This window comes from Tamandua tetradactyla, chromosome 23 (assembly GCF_023851605.1).
Source record: "Tamandua tetradactyla isolate mTamTet1 chromosome 23, mTamTet1.pri, whole genome shotgun sequence".
Taxonomy (NCBI): Eukaryota; Metazoa; Chordata; class Mammalia; order Pilosa; family Myrmecophagidae; genus Tamandua; species Tamandua tetradactyla.
This window is the reverse complement of record NC_135349.1, coordinates 7713232-7729809: the sequence shown is the minus strand read 5'-3', so window position 1 is coordinate 7729809 and position 16578 is coordinate 7713232. Positions and strand designations below refer to the sequence as shown.

The window sequence follows — 16578 nt, the reverse complement described above, 5'->3', positions numbered from 1 at the left end:
GTTTAAAGATGTTTCCCTTTCTTCCTCCCTTCCTTCCTTCCATCCTTCCTTCCTTCTCTGTCTTTCCTCCTTCCCTTCCTCCCTCTCTCTAAAAAAAAAAAAAAAAAAAAAAAAAAAAAATAAAGCAAACTAAGCAGGAGGATTTTGTGTGGGGGGGTGGACGCACACATATGCTTAGTCCGTGTGAGTGTGTGCAGAGATGACAGAGGAAATGGGAAAGTTCAGTCTAATAGAAGGCTGTACTATTAGACTGCAGTAAAGTGCTAAGAGATTTCTTTACTCCAAAAAGTAGACAGGTTAACTGTTGGAAATTCTGTAATTATTAGGTAAAATTAACAGTAATTTACAATTATATATCTCTTTACAGTTTACAAAGTTGCTAAATATACATTCAATTTCATACCCTGAAATAAAGAAATAAAGCAAATTGACACTTTCGCCCTCCCATTTCCCCTCCATCAAGGGCAAAGCTAAGGAATGCTTGATCAGGAAAGGAAATATAAATGCATCAATCTGTATAGCACCACAAAGAATAAAGGGGAGGAAGGCAGGACCTTGGAGAGAGCCATAGGGATTTTAAAGGAAGAAGATGGACGGCTAGACTATTACACATGACAAAAACCCAGGGATTACAGGGGAGTTTGGCAATGTGAGCAGCAGGTCATGCTCACTACAGAAAAGGTGGGGTGCACAGCATATGCTCCACATTCTAAAATAACATGATATGATCGTGATTGAAAGTAGGGTTGAACTTCATGGTTTCTTGGAACCCAAGGTTTCTGAACGAACTGGGTTCAAAACACATCTGGTTGCAACCAAGGGATTCCCCGGCCCTTTATATTAGAACTTAACAAAGGTCATTTGAGGATCTACAATTTTACATAGTGCTGGCACCCTGGGGGTGGGAGTGGGAGGGAGGTATCTATTCCATCAATCAAAATTTAATGTCTTACAATCGTGGCAAAGAAGGTTCCGAGCAGGGATGAGCAATATCGATGGGAAGCCGATACTTGAGCCATCTCTTGGCGATTCCTGCTGAAAGGACTGCAAGTGTTTCTCCAGAGAAAGCACTCGCCTGGGTATGACTCAGGGCCGGGCAGGAATTCACACTATGAATCCGGATGGTGGGAAGGCGGAGAAGTATGCCTACAAAGATCAAAGAGCCAGGGATGGAAAACCCACTAAAAACCTTCCCAGTGGGCAGGCTGCCTCCCCAAGGGTAAGACCTCTTTAACGTTGAATGTAATCAAGGAGCCAGGACAATGCCCTGGATGCCACCAGCACAGGAAATGCAAAAAAAAAAAGGGGGGGGGGTGTTGATTAGATAATTAATTAAGGGAAAATAGCAGAAGCAGAGACAGGCAAAACAAAAAAAAGCAGAAAAGGAGCCATGCTCACATTAAGGGGGCCCACTACAACCCCCACTGATGCTTTTCTACAGCTAGATCATTCAAAATGACAAAGAAAAGGTATAGTTTAAGGCCCTGAGTGTGGGGTGATTGCCTGAGCTTCTGGGGCCCTGGATGGGGTTACTTGGGATTACTGCAGGGGGAATGGCATGAGTGAGGAATGACTCACTCATGGCAAGTTAGGCCTGTGAAGTCTCTCAAATGTGGCCTGCCTGAAGATGAATTTGGGGAGCTGAAGAGGTCAGTGATTATTCAACAAGAAGGATTTCAGCCCATCTTTTAAAAAAGACGTTTTTCTTCCTAGGAAAAAGGGAAATTCTCAGATACAGAGGTACCGAGATACCAGAGAGGAAAGTGGCTGAGGGCTGGGAAGCCCTAGAATCTGTCTTATTAAAAAGGAGAAGACTGAGCAGGTGAGAACTTGGGTAAAGCAAGCAAGTTACCCTTTCCCAAAAGGGAACAGAGACCCCACAAAAGTAGGAAACATTAACTGGGAGTAAGGAGCAGAATATCTCTTCTTCAATCATAGACAGCTTAATCAGCCCACTCCCAGATGAGATGACTCTAAAGATGGAGGATTAGGAGATTCTAAGACCTAAAAGCTGAGCCACCCTCTGACATTCTCAGCGACTTCGTACCTACTCAAAACAAGGAAGTAAAGAAATCCTAATAAGTAAATTGAATAATAAGAAAGATAGTCCTTACCCAGTGAGACCACGTTCCCAAAATTCTCTAACATCACTTCTCTGTAGAGATCCCTCTGAACAGGATCCAGGCATCCCCATTCCTCTCGAGTGAGGTACACAGCCACATCCTCGAATGTCACAAAGTCCTGAAATAATACATCCTGGCTGCTCTGGGAAATGAACCCACTACAGCACCATGGCTAGAGAATGAAGGTGATGATACGGAGAGAGGGAGAGAGGGCGCCCAGTGTGGATTTATGTCGGAGAGGAGGGAGAAGAGATTAGGACCTAGAGAACAAATCCCATAACCCTTTAATTCTAATAAGCAAGTGCCCATCACAACATCATGGATGAAGAGCCGACATAGGGAAGGAATATTGTTGGCTTGTGTTGTTGGGGAGATGGGGAGGTGGTTTGTATGAAGTCCAGGTCTCTGAAGATGATTGGTTCCCAAACTGGTGTCTGCTATTGAAAAAAATTCCAGGCAAGGTTTATGGATGGGATGAGGGAGAGGCCACATTCAATCAGCAGCAAAAATCCTTGAGGAAAAGCAGAGGGATCCTCAGCTCACCTGGTACCTGGCTGTCAGAAGTGCAGCTGCCTGGTCTCCTGGGCTTCCCGCGAGGGGAAGTGCAGGCACCTGGGGAACAGGTGGAGCTGAGAGAGGAGAAAGGAGTCAAGAGTGAGAGTGGCCCTTCCCCAGGGCTCCCTTTCAGAAGAGGCCTCTCCAGCCCCAGGGGAGTTGGTGGGGACCCTTCTTCACGTCTACATTCTAGTTATACCAGTGGACCTTTAGCAAGTATCAGGTGTCTGTACTCTGCTCCTTCACAGCCCTCGCATGTCCTATTTATCTATGTTCAGACCTACCTGTTACACAGAATTTTATTATGAAATCTCATATTTCACTTTATTCTTACGACATGACATTCCTCTAACAGATAGATAAGCAGTATACCTGTTTTGCAGATGGGCAAAGCAAAGCATAACGACTTGCAGTGACTCGTCCAAGGCCATGATTATTTAGTAGATTCCTGACCCCTTCCCATGTTGTTCTCTAAATTTCATTAAGGCTTTCTCTTGTGAGCGACAACTGTCTCTGCAACCAGTCTGGAAGGCCTCTAAGAATAAGGAATGTTCATCTGTTTCCTTACAATCCTTCTCCATACACCCACAACACCCCACAGCACTCAATGCACCGTGACACGAGACCTGCATTGCTGACACATGTTATTTCAAGCTCTAGAGTAGGCCACAAGTAATCTAAGACAAGCTCTTACAAAACAAAGGAGGAAGATGACAGACCAATCTATTTATACAGTACATAAAAATGTGATTATACATTGCACACCTAAAATGTATACATTCATACAGGCACTGGGCTTGATCAAGGAATTAAATGGTTGCTTTCTTGACCAAAATTAGTCACGAACACAGCAGTTAGAATCGAATGGCAGGTGGTAAAGCACACAAGTTCACCAAGGAGAGAGAAACTAAGTGAAGGGAACAGGCCTCAATCCAAGGAGGAAGTAAGGAAAAATTTGACACTGAGGGCCAGGCACAAATTGTGAGATGCGGCAAAAGCAGCATGTCTTAGGAAGTATTCAAGAGAAGGGTGTCTGAAGGAAACAGAGTGAGTTACCACTCTGCTCACTAAAGAAAGATGAGCTGTCCTTAATGGAGGGGCCCAGACTCTTACCGAGGGGTCCATGCAGGGACTGAAACAAATCACATTTGTTCCTCCCATCCAGACCTCCATCGAGGGGCCATCTTCTTACCGAAGCTTCTGACCTTTCTCAAATAAGACCCAGAAGCCCCTCTCCACTCCCATGCTCCTGGACGCAGCTCTCTCTCTGCCTTACCCCCAATGAGTCCCTGTTCCGTGTTGGTCTCCTGCATGACCTGAGGCTCTGGGGACAGACCCTCAGATTGAGTCTCCAAAGACTGCAACTGGACCCTTGGTGATCCTGCTTCTTCCTGGGCAGATATTTCCTCCATCCCTGTTCTGGAGGACAAGGACCATCACTGCAGGATGAGATTAGGAGAAATCACTGTAATACGTTAAAATACCCCTGCACTTATATTCTCAGAACTTTGCACCCTGTAGACTCTTAAAAGATAGTTGATAACGATTAAGCATCCAAAATAAACAAAAGAAATACAAACGGACATTATTCAGTTTCAAATATTTAGGAGCCAAATCATATGGTCCAACTATGAAGGCTTATTTGAACTCCAATTACTCAGAATTCGTGATTTTCAAAAAAAAAAAAAATCACGAGATAATTTAGTAGTGCTAAGATCTCTGCGGAAGGTTTAAAAGCTTCTTTCAAGGCTCAGCAGTGTACCCAGAAATATGCTAATTATGATTACTCATCTATTTTTTTCAAAACAGAGCGCCCCCACCACCACTAGGCATTAATTGGTAACACTGTCGGCCTTACTAAATGTCGAACTTACTAAATGGGCTTGAATATAATAAAACTTCTCTTTTGGGTGACAGCTTTGCTAACTCAGACTGGGTGGGCAAGCCTTTTCCCAGTATCGACAGCAACGGAGAAAAGACCTGCCGTTCGAAAGGTTGTACTGGTGCCCTTCAAACCCAAGCACCGGCCAGGGTTCCAGCCTCCTTCCACAAACTCAAAAAGGGCCTTGGCTCGGCTCTCTGTCCTTGGGGCTCAGAGGGCCTCGCCCGGCGCTGCCCTCCTCCCACTTCCCCTTCGGGAGAAGACACAGTCCCAAGGGGTGAAGTGGACCAGAGACCCAGCTCATCCTGGGGGTACGGTCACGAAGTCCTGACAGCGGGGCGTCAGGTGGACCCGGACTGAAGAGAGACAGGCTTGCTCACCCCGGCTTCCGCGCGCCCCTGAACACAGAACAGCTCTGGTCGGAGGTCGATAATCGACTCCTCTCGAGCGAGGAAAACAAGTGGCAGTCTCCGCAGCGCGCACCCGCCGGGCCGCGGGGGGCGGAGCCTCAGAGCCGCTTCCGGGTGACTCCCCCGCGCAGAGGGCCCCTCTAGCCCTCCTGGAGGCCGGTGCTTCTCGGTGGCATTTCCGGTAGCGGAGACCCGGCAGGCCCGAGGCGGAGGGCCCCGCGGGTGAGGATTCCGCGTGAGGGGTCAGGTCTGCGTGCGGGACCTGCGGCCCTGCCTGGGTCGGTGTCCTAGCAACCTGGGCTGCCGAAGCTCGCTTTTCTTTTCCGCACAGTCCCAGCTGGCCACCTCTCTCTCCAGTGTACGGTAATGGCCGCCACGGCCCCGGGCGCGGGAAAGGAGACCCCTCAGGCTCTACCCTGGCCCAGCCGACCCTCGACGTTCCCCGCGGGGCGGTGTCCAGCCTGAGTGGGTGCGTATCCCGGGCGAGGAGGATGGCAGACCTGGGGTCCGACTTCCTCGGGTCTGCCAGTAGGACACTTAGCACAGTGGTGCCTGCACAATGTGCGAAATACGATTCGTTATGATTATAACATGATAATTATGATTATAAAATGGCTGGTATAGTGATTAAGGACAGCAAGCCCCTTAATCAAGTTGGAATGGAGGGGAGAAAAGGAGCTGAGACTGAAAGAGAGCTGTGTTCCTGGTGGAAGGACTAGACTTTGCCAAAATAGAGATAGGTAAGGCATAGGGCATGGGGATGGAAGACCTTAAGGCATTGTGGCCTCTTGATGTTCTTGGATTCTTAGAGAATGTGATGTCCTGCGGATGGGCAAGACTCTCAAAGAATCAAAACGACAGAAGTGGAAGGGATGTAGTTATTAGTCACCCTCACAGATCAGGTGGAATCCTTTGATGTTATTTCATATTTCAAATTAAAGAAAAACCAAAAATGTGGTATTCCATATGCTTTTTTAAACTACATCAGCCTCGCCAGAGATTCTGATATGCTTTTCCTCTCTTTCCTCCTTGAAAATCATTGTTATAACCAAATTTCCTACTCAGTGAAAGTTCTTATTAGTCTACCCTGCCCCTGTCCCAGTGGAGCCAGCATCAGAGTTAGGAAATGCACTGCCTAGTCCGTTGCTTGCTGGACAGCTCCAGTTAGAAACTTTTTCTTGTGTTGAACAGTATACCCCCATAGTATGGTGATATGTAGCCATTTTTGAGGACCTTATTGAGGTCCCTGGGACAACAGATGACATAGTCCTTCCACCTTTTCATAGCAATTCTGATATGCTAAACTAGCTAAAGGCTTGGGGTTCTTTCCCAAGTTTCCATTCTCCCACATCCCAGGTCCCCACTGGTTGTACCTACCAGCAGAGTGGTGGGAACCCATTTCTGCAGCAGAGGTGAGCAAATTATGGTAGCATTGCACATTGTGTCTAAGTTTTAGCTGACTCAGGCAGTTTGCTCCTTTGGTAAGAAGACTATAGGAGGCACCCATTTAAGACACCAGTTCTGACAAATAGTCATTGTTCTTAACAGAGTGGTAAGAAACAGTAGTTAACTGTTTTGCTTTTGAGCAGAATTTTCTTTAAACTCTTTCGATGACATGCTTGGAAACAATTCATGAAATTTGTGATTTTTAACTTGGACAATATTGCTTTAAAGAAAATGTATTTGTAACTATTCCCAAGGTATTGAACACTCAGTCTCTTCCATATTCCCACGGTTGCTGTAGGCATTGTGACAGATGAAAAAGAAGTGTTCCTATCAACTCTTGGAGGGCTTTGGTTAGGGTAGCCCAAGACCAAAGGACATGTCCGGCACGGAGTTAGACATGAATTTTATTAGGACTTCTGAACAGGAGATCTTCCATGGTGGCTGCCAGCCGTGGAAAATGAAGGCTAGGGCTCTGCAAAGATTGGGGAGTGCCGGGGTGGCATATAAGTGTTCAGGACAAAGAAATTTCACAGGGTATAGCAACAGAGTTTGAACTGGGTCTCATGACACAGCAATTTGTTAGAAGTAATCAGGGGAGGGGAGTTTCAATGCGTTGTTTATGATACCATTTGTACATTCTTACCCCCCTGAGAAAGGCTGATGACCTTTAATATCTGTCCTGGTCATGTAGATGGCTACATGCAATGACCTGCTCTCAATATGGAGGGGAATCTCAGGCCCTGGATCCCCCCAGAAGTAAGATATGCCTCTGCTTACAGGTTCATAGCTCGAGATAGAAGCACAGCATTTGCACATAAAAATCAACTACACAGGTTAAGTGCTGAAGAAATGGGATAATTAGAACAGATTGGGTCAGCTTCGTGGTTGGAAAGGAACGTTTTGAGTTGGAGCCTGAATAAAGTCGTGGATTGCTACTTTAACTGGACCACTGGGGAAGTGAAGAGTGGAGAAGAAATGTCACACAGAGAGAAATAAACCTGGTAGGTATGAGGCTAGCCAAGTGGGATCGCAGTTTGCTGTGAATTAGAATCACCTGAGGATCTTTAAAAAAAAATCCCAAAGTCCAGGAATACACTTCATACAATTAAATTGGAATGTCTGGGAGTGGGAACCAAGCATCAGTATCATTTAAAGATCCCTAGATAAATCCAAAACGCATCAAAGTTTTGGGACCTACAGAGTAATCAGAATGGAAGGTCAGACTGGAGAATTGTGGGTGAAAGCATTTCAAGGAATATGGCAGACAAGGTTATTTGGGCCAGTCCTCACAATGGATAAAGAGATGGTCACATTGGATTAAAAAAAAATAAAAACAACCCACAAACCCAATGATATATCATTTCCGGAAGATGCATTTTAAATATGGAAAGTCCTAAGGAATCTAACTCCCCCCCCAAAAAAAAAATAATAACCTACGAGAATAAGTGGATTCCCTGAGTTGTAAAATACCAGGGTGGGTGATAGAAAAATGGCTCCCCAAAGATGCTTACGTCCTAATCCCCAGAGCCTGTGAATATGTCCCTTCCGTGGCAAAAGGGCCTTTGTAGATAGGACTACGTTGAGACACACAGATTATCTTGGATTATCCAGGTAGACCCAGGTGGGAGGAAAGAATTAAGAAGGAGGAAAAAATGTCATAGATTGAGGGTGCTATGCAGCTGGCTTTAAAGATGAAGGGATCACCAGCTGTTCTAGTTTGCTGGCTGCAGAATGCAATACACCAGAAATGGAATGGCTTTTAAAAGGAGGAATTTATTAAGTTGCTAGTTTACATTCTTAAGCTATGAAAATGTCCAAATTAAAGCACCAACAAGAGGTTACCTTCACTCCAGAAAGGCCCATGATGTTCAGGGTTTCTCTCTCAACTGGAAAGGCACATGGCGAACATGGCAACATCTGCTAGCTTTCTCTCCAGGCTTCTTGTTTCAGGAAGCTCTTCCAGGGGTGATTTCCTTCTTTATCTCCAAAGGTCTCTAGCTGTGTGGGCTCTCGGTTCTTGTGGATCTCTCATGTCTCTCTTGTCATTCTTCAGCTTTCTCTAAAATGCTTCCTATTCTAAAGGATTTCAGTAAACTATTCAAGACCTCACCTGAAATGAGTGGAGTCACATCTCCCTCTAATTAATCCCCACAATTGGGTGAGTCATATCTCCATGGAGATAATCTATTCAAGTCTCCAATCTAAAGTGCTGAATAGGGATTAAAAGAAGCTGCCTCCATGTGATGGGATCAGAATTAAAACATGGCTTTTCTAGGGTACGTAATCCTTTCAAACCATCACTCAAGCCAAGGAATGCAGGCGGCCTCTAGAAGCTGGAAAGGACAAGGTGAAGGATTCTCTCCTAGCCTTCAGAAGGAACACAATCCTGCTGGCCCATTTTAAACTTCTGACTTCCTGAACTGTAAGATAACTAAATTTGTGTTGCCTTAAGCACCTAAGGGTGGTAATTTGTTACAGGATTATAGCAAACTAATACTGTCAAAACAAAAATCAGTCATCTTGCTATATACTAGCCATAAATAACTGGAACATGAAAATTAAAGAATAATGCTATTTATAATAACACCAGAAAATATAAAATACTTAGGAATATAGTTTTTTAAAAGATGTTCAAGACCCTGATGCTAAACATTATAGAGGAATATTGAGAGAAATTGTGAAGGATCTGAGTAAGTGGAGAAATACAATGTGGTCATAGATTGAAAAACTCAATATTGCTAAGATGTTAGCTTCTCCCAAACTGATCTGTACATTTAATGCAATCTCAACCAAATCCCAGCAGACTTTTTTGTTTGTTTGTAGAAACCTTTAGCATTTTTAACTTAAATGCTAAAGGACCTAGAATTGTGAAAACAACCTTGAGAAAGAAGCATAAAATTGGAGTACTTTTTTTACCTGAATTTAAGACAGTATAGTATTGGCATGAAGATAACCAAATAGATCAATGGATAGAAAGTGAAGAAATAGATCCAGATATATACATTAATTTTTGACATATAAGGTACTTTTCCTGTAGCTGGGTAGTCGGCTGAAAATTAGGCCTAAAATCTGTTTATAACTGGCAGAAATGCAAAGGAGGCTAATTGGTAGTCTCAGCAAGTCACTGGAGTCAAAGTCAGGGCCTGTTTAGAGTAAGACTGGGATCCTGAGACACCCCCTCCCCCATCACAATAAAGTCCACAAAGCACTCTATCATCTTAAGTTTTACAGACATCATGTTGTTTAACCATATTGATAAAAAAAAAATACAAATTACACTCAGTAAGCAGCAGGTGGCTGGGATCCTAGATGTCTAAGTAAGACATCTTACTAAGGTAGTTGATAAACCTTATAAAGAATCAGGGCCTTGTCAAATTGATGAAGTTTGAGGGGGATCCAATGGTCTGGGGCTTCTAAAGACATCACCCTAAGGTAAAGGACACATTATGGTACCTTGTATCCTCTTATCCTGAAGAAAACAGCATAGTGCTTGGTGGACCTCTTTGTGTTTGGGAGGCAGCATATGGTACTTGGGAAAACTTCGACTGTCATTGTGATAGTTAGATTCAGTTGTCAACTTGGCCAGGTGAGCATACCTAGTCTTGTTGCCGCGGACATAAGCCAATGGTACGTGAACCTCATCTGTTGCTAATTACATCTGCAGTCGGCTAGGAGGCGTGTCTGCTGCAATGAGTGACGTTTGACTTAATTGGCTGGTGCTTAAATGAGAGAACGCAATGTAGCACAGCCTAGCAGCTCGGCATTCCTCATCTCAGCACTCGCAGCTCAGCCCAGGCCTTTGGAGATGCAGAAAGAAGTCACCCCGGGGAAAGTTGTTGGATCCCAGGGGCCTGGAGAGAAGACCAGCAGAGACCATCCTGTGCCTTCCATTAAGAAAGAACCTCAGTGGAAAGTTAGCTGCCTTTCCTCTGAAGAACCAACAAAATAAATCCCCTTTTTTTAAAAGCCAGTCCATCTCTGGTGTGTTGCATTCCGGCAGCTAGCAAACTAGAACAGTCATATATCAAGTGGCCTGGAAATCTGCAAGTTTTTAGTACGGTACAGAGAAGGGTCAAGACAACAGTGCAAGCTGACTTCCAGATACAATGGTTCCAGAAGTTTTGTGGTAGATACAGATGGAATTTTGTAAGCCCCAATAGGAGAATCACAGCACAGATACCTAAGATTCTGTGCTCCGGTTGAAAAAGAGGCTCTCGTATGCTACTGGACTTCAGAGACACTAAGCACTTGGCTTCGGGATGGTTCCTGACTATGCAAACTGAGTTGCCCATCATGAGCTGTGTATTTTTAGATATACCAAATTCATTGTGTGGTGCATGTAGTATATTTGAGATCTTGTTTAAACAGGTCCAGAAATCACAAATTAATTAGAATAGGTGGCCCAAACTCCCATGTCACTTAGCCCTGCTCCACTGCCACCACACCCAACCTACACCTATGACTTTATGTTCCCTACAACTAATTATTCAGGCAGAATCTTATAAGGGCTTCACGGATGGGTTGGTGCGATATGTTGACATTGACCAGTAACAAATTGTTCCTGCATTACAGCCCCACTCAGGGGTGAAGTAGACTAACGAAGAGAAATTCTCTCAGAGAACAAAGGTGAAAGCAGTACACTTGGTCATCCACATCATATTCTGAGGGAGGTGGCCTAAGGCAAAGTGGTGCACTGATGAATTCCTGGGCAGTGACGAATTGCTTTGCTGCTTGATCACAGGCTTATGCAATAGGTTCATGAAAGAGAGGTGGCCGTGGCAAGGATGGAGGCTATGCGTGGGCCGAACAATATGGGCCACCTCTTAAGGCTGATCCAGCCACTTCCTCAGCTGAGTGTGCCACCTGCCAGCACTAGAGACCAACACTGACCCGTGGGGATATTAGCTGCCTGCTGGTTGAGGACATCAGTACCCTTTTGCATTGGAAGGGACCACAATTTGCTCTGACCTGAACTGATACATGCTCTGAACACGGATCTGTCCTCCCTGACCCCTGTGCCTACACCTGTACCATCATCTGAGCGCTTACAGGATGCCTTAAACATTGGCATACTTTAAACCAAGAGAGCCTATTTTATGGCAAAGGTGTGGCAATAAGGTCGTGACCACAGAGTCCATGGCGCTTACCCACCACCCAGAAGCATCTAGACTGACAGAATCGCCTGTTGAGGACAACCACATTGGGGCTGAGATTAAATCCCTCCCGATCTCCTAGAGAGGACCCCCCCCCCCCCCCCCCCCCCCGTCCCCCAGCGCACCGCAGTCCCGGAAGACATGGTGTGACGCACTTCCGGGTTTTGTGTATGGTTTCGGGTGAGCTGAAGGTCCAGGTCTGAGTCCTCCGCCTTTCTGTCCCCAGTCACCTCCCTATTCTATCCCCGCACCCTGGCCTTCTCCGGGGTTCATGGTGAGACGAGGTCCCGGCTGCGGGACGGGGGTGGGGAGACGGGCGGGGCAGGTGACTGCATGCGGCTGTGTCCCGGGACCCCTTCGCCGCGGCGCCTCGCGCGGGGTGCGCGAGGTCCATGTCCCTGGCCTTGGTCCCCGCCACGGCGGGAGGAGGCGCCGTCTCCCCGGAGAGATATCGTGGACCACAGGGAGGGAACGAAGCGTTGGTGAACGCGCTGGGATGAGGGGCTTCTGGCCCTCCTCTCGGGTTTGACCCTAGGTGAGTTTCTGTGTTCCAGAGTTGTCGCCATTTGCTTTCCTTGTGGTGAAGGCTTTTATCTGTGTTCCTCGGGAACTAATACTTGTCCAGAACGGGGGAGAGCGACTCTGCTCCTGAACTCATCCCAGTCTCTCCTTCTCTATTGAGTCCCTTCGTCTTGATTCATGTTGCCACTATGAGGGAAAACTTCTGGGAACAGTTTCCCCCCTCCCCGCCTTTAAAACGTTGACTCAAATGTCAAGAACTAAGATTTTTTTCCCTTGAGCTTAACATATCTGAGACAATGGAATTTTCAGAAGATACGTCACTAAAAAATGAAGGAAATGAGCAAAGAAAATGTAATAGAAGATGATAGGAATAGCAGCACAAATTATGTCAAATAGAATATAAATATGCTCTAAGATGGGGCACACACAAAAAAAGAGGTTATCAGGAAAGGTTTAATAGGTTTTTAAGAAAGGGTAGACTTTTGAGAAATGGAGTTGGCAAAGGGAATTTGTTACAGACAAACGGATGAAGATGGGAAATCATAAGTTGAGGAACAGTGAGGAGGCCAGTTTGGCTCAAGCATAGAGTCTGTGAAGGAGGTGAGACTTAAAGAATGTTTTGTTATGGAAACCCTTGAATGGGGAGATTGATGCTTTTTTTTTCCACATGGGCAGGCACTGGTAATTGAACCCAGGTCTCAGCATGGCAAGTGAGAACTCTGCCACTGCTCCACCATTGCCCACACTATGCTTAATTTTTGAGGAAAGAGAGTGATCTGATCACAGTTGTGTTTTGGTCATGCTGTTCAGACCCTATTGTATATTTGATTGGGAGAAGTTACAGCTAAGGAAAACAAACAAGCTCATTGCAATAGCCTATTACTAGAGATTATGAGGGCCTGAATTCTATTGAAATGAAAATGAATGGAAGAGTCAGTCTCTCTAGTGCTCCTCAGAGATTAATGAATGAGAGAATGAAATTAAATTTGTTGGAATAAGTATCCTACTCACTGCCTTTGAAATCCGATTCATCCTTGATATAATTGCAGGATTTCTTTTCAGGAATCAACTAAGCCATCTGACTAATTTGTGAGGGTTAGTTTAGCAAAATCAGATAATATAATCTGCAAACCCACTAGTAGGCTCACATAAACTATAAAATACCATATCCTAAAAGCAGGCAGGTGAGTGAGGGTTGAGTGAGGGTGCCACTTTCAAAGCCCATGTGTTGTGGAAATCCCATTCTGCTTCCAGAATAACTTGGAGAACTTTTGTAACATGAGGTGTTCCAATATTCACATCATTTATTGATAAAGCTTAATTTATTTGTTATCCTTAAAGCCTAAGTAGAAGTTACAGTTTTTTCAGCTGTACCCCAGTGGATCATCTTGTACATTCTACTTTGATGATCACTTTTTAAGTGTGGCCAGATCACTTTTTAGAGTGAACAGGAGGCAGTGTAGCAGCATAGTTATGACTTGGGGCCTCAGACTTATATTTAACTCCTGGCTCTACCACATTGACTATAAGTTGTTAATCGGAAAGATAATTGTGTGTACCTCACTAGGTTTCTGCGGCTATGAAATGAGCTGTGTATGGAAGGCACCAAATGTTCCTGATACCCAGCTCACATTAATGGCTGTCACTCAGCATTTACCAGGTCTCATCACTGGGTTTAGCGAATTGTCTTCATCAGCAGTTGTAAAAGGCATTAATCATAGCAGCACAACATTTTTTAATACCACTATTATATTTGTCTACCCTGCAGGGAAACAGAAAGCAATCTCATTAAACATCTAGGACAAAAAAGGACAGTCCTGCAAAAGGACATCCTATTTGGATCAAGTAAGCCAGTTCCTTATAATGGCAGCTTACCCAAGGGATACTAAAGGTTTGTCTCCCCATACTCCCCGGGAGATGGAGGGTCTAGTGATACTGAAGGTGGAAGAAGATGAAGACGAGGAAGACCATTTTCAAAGAGAATATAATAGTGTAGAATTACCACCACAATTTTGTAGTCGTTCTACAACTATGAATGAGAGAGCCTTATTATCATATTTGGTTTCATATCGCATGGCAGAAGAGAAAATGGCTCACACAGCTGCTGAAAAAATTATTCTTCCAGCATGTATGGACATGGTGCGTATGATTTTTGATGACAAATCTGCTGACAAATTAAGAACTATACCTCTTAGTGATAATACAATATCTCGTCGGATCTCTATTGCCAAACATTTAGAAGCAATACTTATTACAAGGTTACAGTCTGGTATAGATTTTGCACTCCAGCTTGATGAGAGTACTGATATTGCAAATGTATTACATTCTTGCTTTATGTCAGATATGTGTGGCAAGATGATTTTATAGAGGATTTGTTGTGTTTAAATTTAAATCCACATATAACTGGATTAGATTTATTTACTGAGTTAGAAAAGTGTATTATTGATCAGTATAAATTAAACTGGAAAAATTGCAAAGGAATTTCAAGTGATGGAGCAGCAGATATGACTGGAAAACATAGTAGAGCTATTGAAAAATTTCTAGAAGCAACTCATAGCAATGCTCTTTGAAATCACTGTTTTATTCATCAAGAAGCTTTAATATCCAAAGAAATTCCACCAAAACTGACAGATGTATTGAAAAATGCACTAAAAATTGTTAATTTTATCAAAGGAAGTTCAATGAACAGTTTACTTCTTGAAATATTCTGTTCAGAGATTGGAGCTAACCACACACACTTATTATTTTCATACAGAAATTCGTTGGTTGTCTCGAGGAAAAGTATTAAGCAGAGTATGTGAGCTCAGGAATGAGATTACATTTTTCTCCTGGAAAAGCAATCTCATTTGGCAAATGTCCTTGAAGATGATCTATGGGTAACAAAATTGGCATATTTAAGTGATATTTTTGCAATCCTTAATGAATTAAATTTGAAGCTACAGGGAAAAAACAATGATATCTTTCAACACCTTGAACATATTCTGGGATTCCAGAAGACATTATTGTTGTGGCAAGCAAGGCTTAAGAGTAGTTGCCCTAGCTACTATATGTTCCCAATGCTGTTGCAACATGTTGAAGAAAACATTATTAATGAAGACTGTTTAAAAGAATTAAAATTAGAGATATTGTTGCATCTTAATTCTTTGTGTCAAGCCTTCGATCATTACTTTCCTAAAGAGAAATTTGAGTCATTAAAGAAAAATGTTTGGATGAAAGATCCATTTGCTTTTCAAAACCCAGAATCAATTCAACTTGGTACCTGAGGAAGAAAATGAATTATTGCACCTCAGTTCATCATTCACACTGAAGAATTATTATAAGACATTAAGTTTATCAACCTTTTGGATTAAGATTAAAGATGAATTTCCATTGCTAAGTAGAAAGAGTATATTGCTTTAGTTACCTTTCACAAGTACCTGTTTGTGCGAATTAGGATTTTCCATCTTGACACGACTGAAAACAAAGAAAAGAAATAGGCTCAATAGTGCCCTGGATATGCGTGTAGCATTATCTTCATGTGTTCCTGACTGGAATGAACTTATGAACAGGCAAGCACACCCATCACATTAAATAAAATCTCTACACGATTTTTGTTTAGTACCTTTTTAGGAATTTTTTTGTATGTTATATTTAAATATTATAAGTCATATTTGGAATTGACTAACTTTTTAATTTTTCTATGTAGTAATAGTTAAGTAGTTTCACAAAACTTTTTCAGGTATATGGACACGTGTGTGTATATATATATGTATACAAGGTTATGACATAGGAGTCATCTCTGAATCGTCAAGAATTTTGAAAAATAGTGTTCTTAACAATGTTAATTTTTTTTATGATCCCATTTATTTATTTTTATTAATTAAAAAAAAATTAACACAACATTTAGAAATCATTCCATTCTACATATGCAATGAGTAATTTTTTTTTTCTTTTTTTTTATTTTAACAATGTTAATTTGATTCACAAATCCATAACCCTTGCCACTGCTGCTGTCTTGCTTCTTCCTTTCTGGCAGAGCTCCGTTCACGTTCAGTTACCCTCTATGTGCCTGTGTGCTCTTCCCTTTTTGTTATAATTCCAGGAAATGAGTCTTGATGCTAATCATGGTTTAATACCATCATCCTTTATTTAGGCATGGGTTATTTAGACATTGGCATGGTTACCATTCTAGCTAATGAGATTCATAGAGCAGTCTACTGGGATATTTCTGTGAGGTTTCCCTTACTTTCAACAAAGGAACACAAAAGAGATGATAGTAATGATAGTGACATAGCTTTTGAATCTCCCCAAGTTCCCCCTTGAAAACACACAGAGCAACTAGGATAGCAAAACCAAAATCTGTGGACAGACAGCATATCCACAGCACAGTTAGGTGACAGGCTATCTGCCAAACCCTAAAATACAATTGGTGAGGACAAATCACCAAGAGCTTCAAAACCAGCATAGTCTCAGCCATTGTGCAAGAGGGAGCAGAGGGAAGCAACAGG

The 16578-nt window shown here is 43.2% G+C and overlaps 1 protein-coding gene and 2 long non-coding RNA genes across 5 annotated transcripts in view; 1 reads left to right on the top strand and 2 right to left on the bottom strand.

Moving 5' to 3' along the window:
• Positions 1-121: 121 nt before the first annotated feature.
• ZNF655 (zinc finger protein 655) lies at positions 122-5067 on the bottom strand. Of its 2 annotated transcripts, XM_077140712.1 has the most exons (5): positions 4941-5067; positions 3955-4117; positions 2667-2752; positions 2115-2241; positions 123-1146 (listed from the first exon to the last, which is right to left on the bottom strand). In XM_077140712.1, the coding sequence occupies exons 2-5, from the start codon at positions 4088-4090 to the stop codon at positions 950-952; spliced, it is 546 nt and encodes a 181-aa protein (XP_076996827.1). In that variant the 5' UTR covers positions 4091-4117; positions 4941-5067; the 3' UTR covers positions 123-949. The 2 variants fall into 2 exon arrangements, with proteins under 2 accessions (XP_076996828.1, XP_076996827.1); XM_077140713.1 differs by lacking the exons at positions 2115-2241; positions 2667-2752 and having other exon boundaries at positions 122-1146.
• A 94-nt stretch (positions 5068-5161) lies between these two features.
• Positions 5162-16578, top strand: part of LOC143667010 (uncharacterized) — a 21397-nt gene continuing 9980 nt past the window's right edge. The window contains exons 1-2 of one of the 2 annotated variants that reach the window (XR_013167813.1): positions 5162-5439; positions 7196-7417. This is a non-coding gene — a long non-coding RNA (uncharacterized LOC143667010). Of the gene's footprint in view, positions 5440-7195; positions 7418-11748; positions 12105-16578 lie in introns of those variants that run through there. The other variant, XR_013167814.1, reaches the window with a different exon arrangement.
• LOC143667011 (uncharacterized) overlaps positions 14502-16578 on the bottom strand; it is a 23759-nt gene continuing 21682 nt past the window's right edge. Inside the window, exon 3 of the long non-coding RNA XR_013167816.1 lies at positions 14502-14961. This is a non-coding gene — a long non-coding RNA (uncharacterized LOC143667011). The remainder of the gene's footprint in view (positions 14962-16578) is intronic.

Excerpts from the sequence above, each read along its gene's own strand:
- ZNF655 (XM_077140712.1), bottom strand. The coding sequence starts at position 4,090 with ATGGAGGAAATATCTGCCCAGGAAGAAGCAGGATCACCAAGGGTCCAG. Across the intron at positions 2,242-2,666 it reads TTCTGACAGCCAGGTACCAG|GACTTTGTGACATTCGAGGA; the intron begins GTGAGCTGAGGA and ends GTATTATTTCAG. Across the intron at positions 1,147-2,114 it reads TGGGAACGTGGTCTCACTGG|GCATACTTCTCCGCCTTCCC; the intron begins GTAAGGACTATC and ends TGATCTTTGTAG.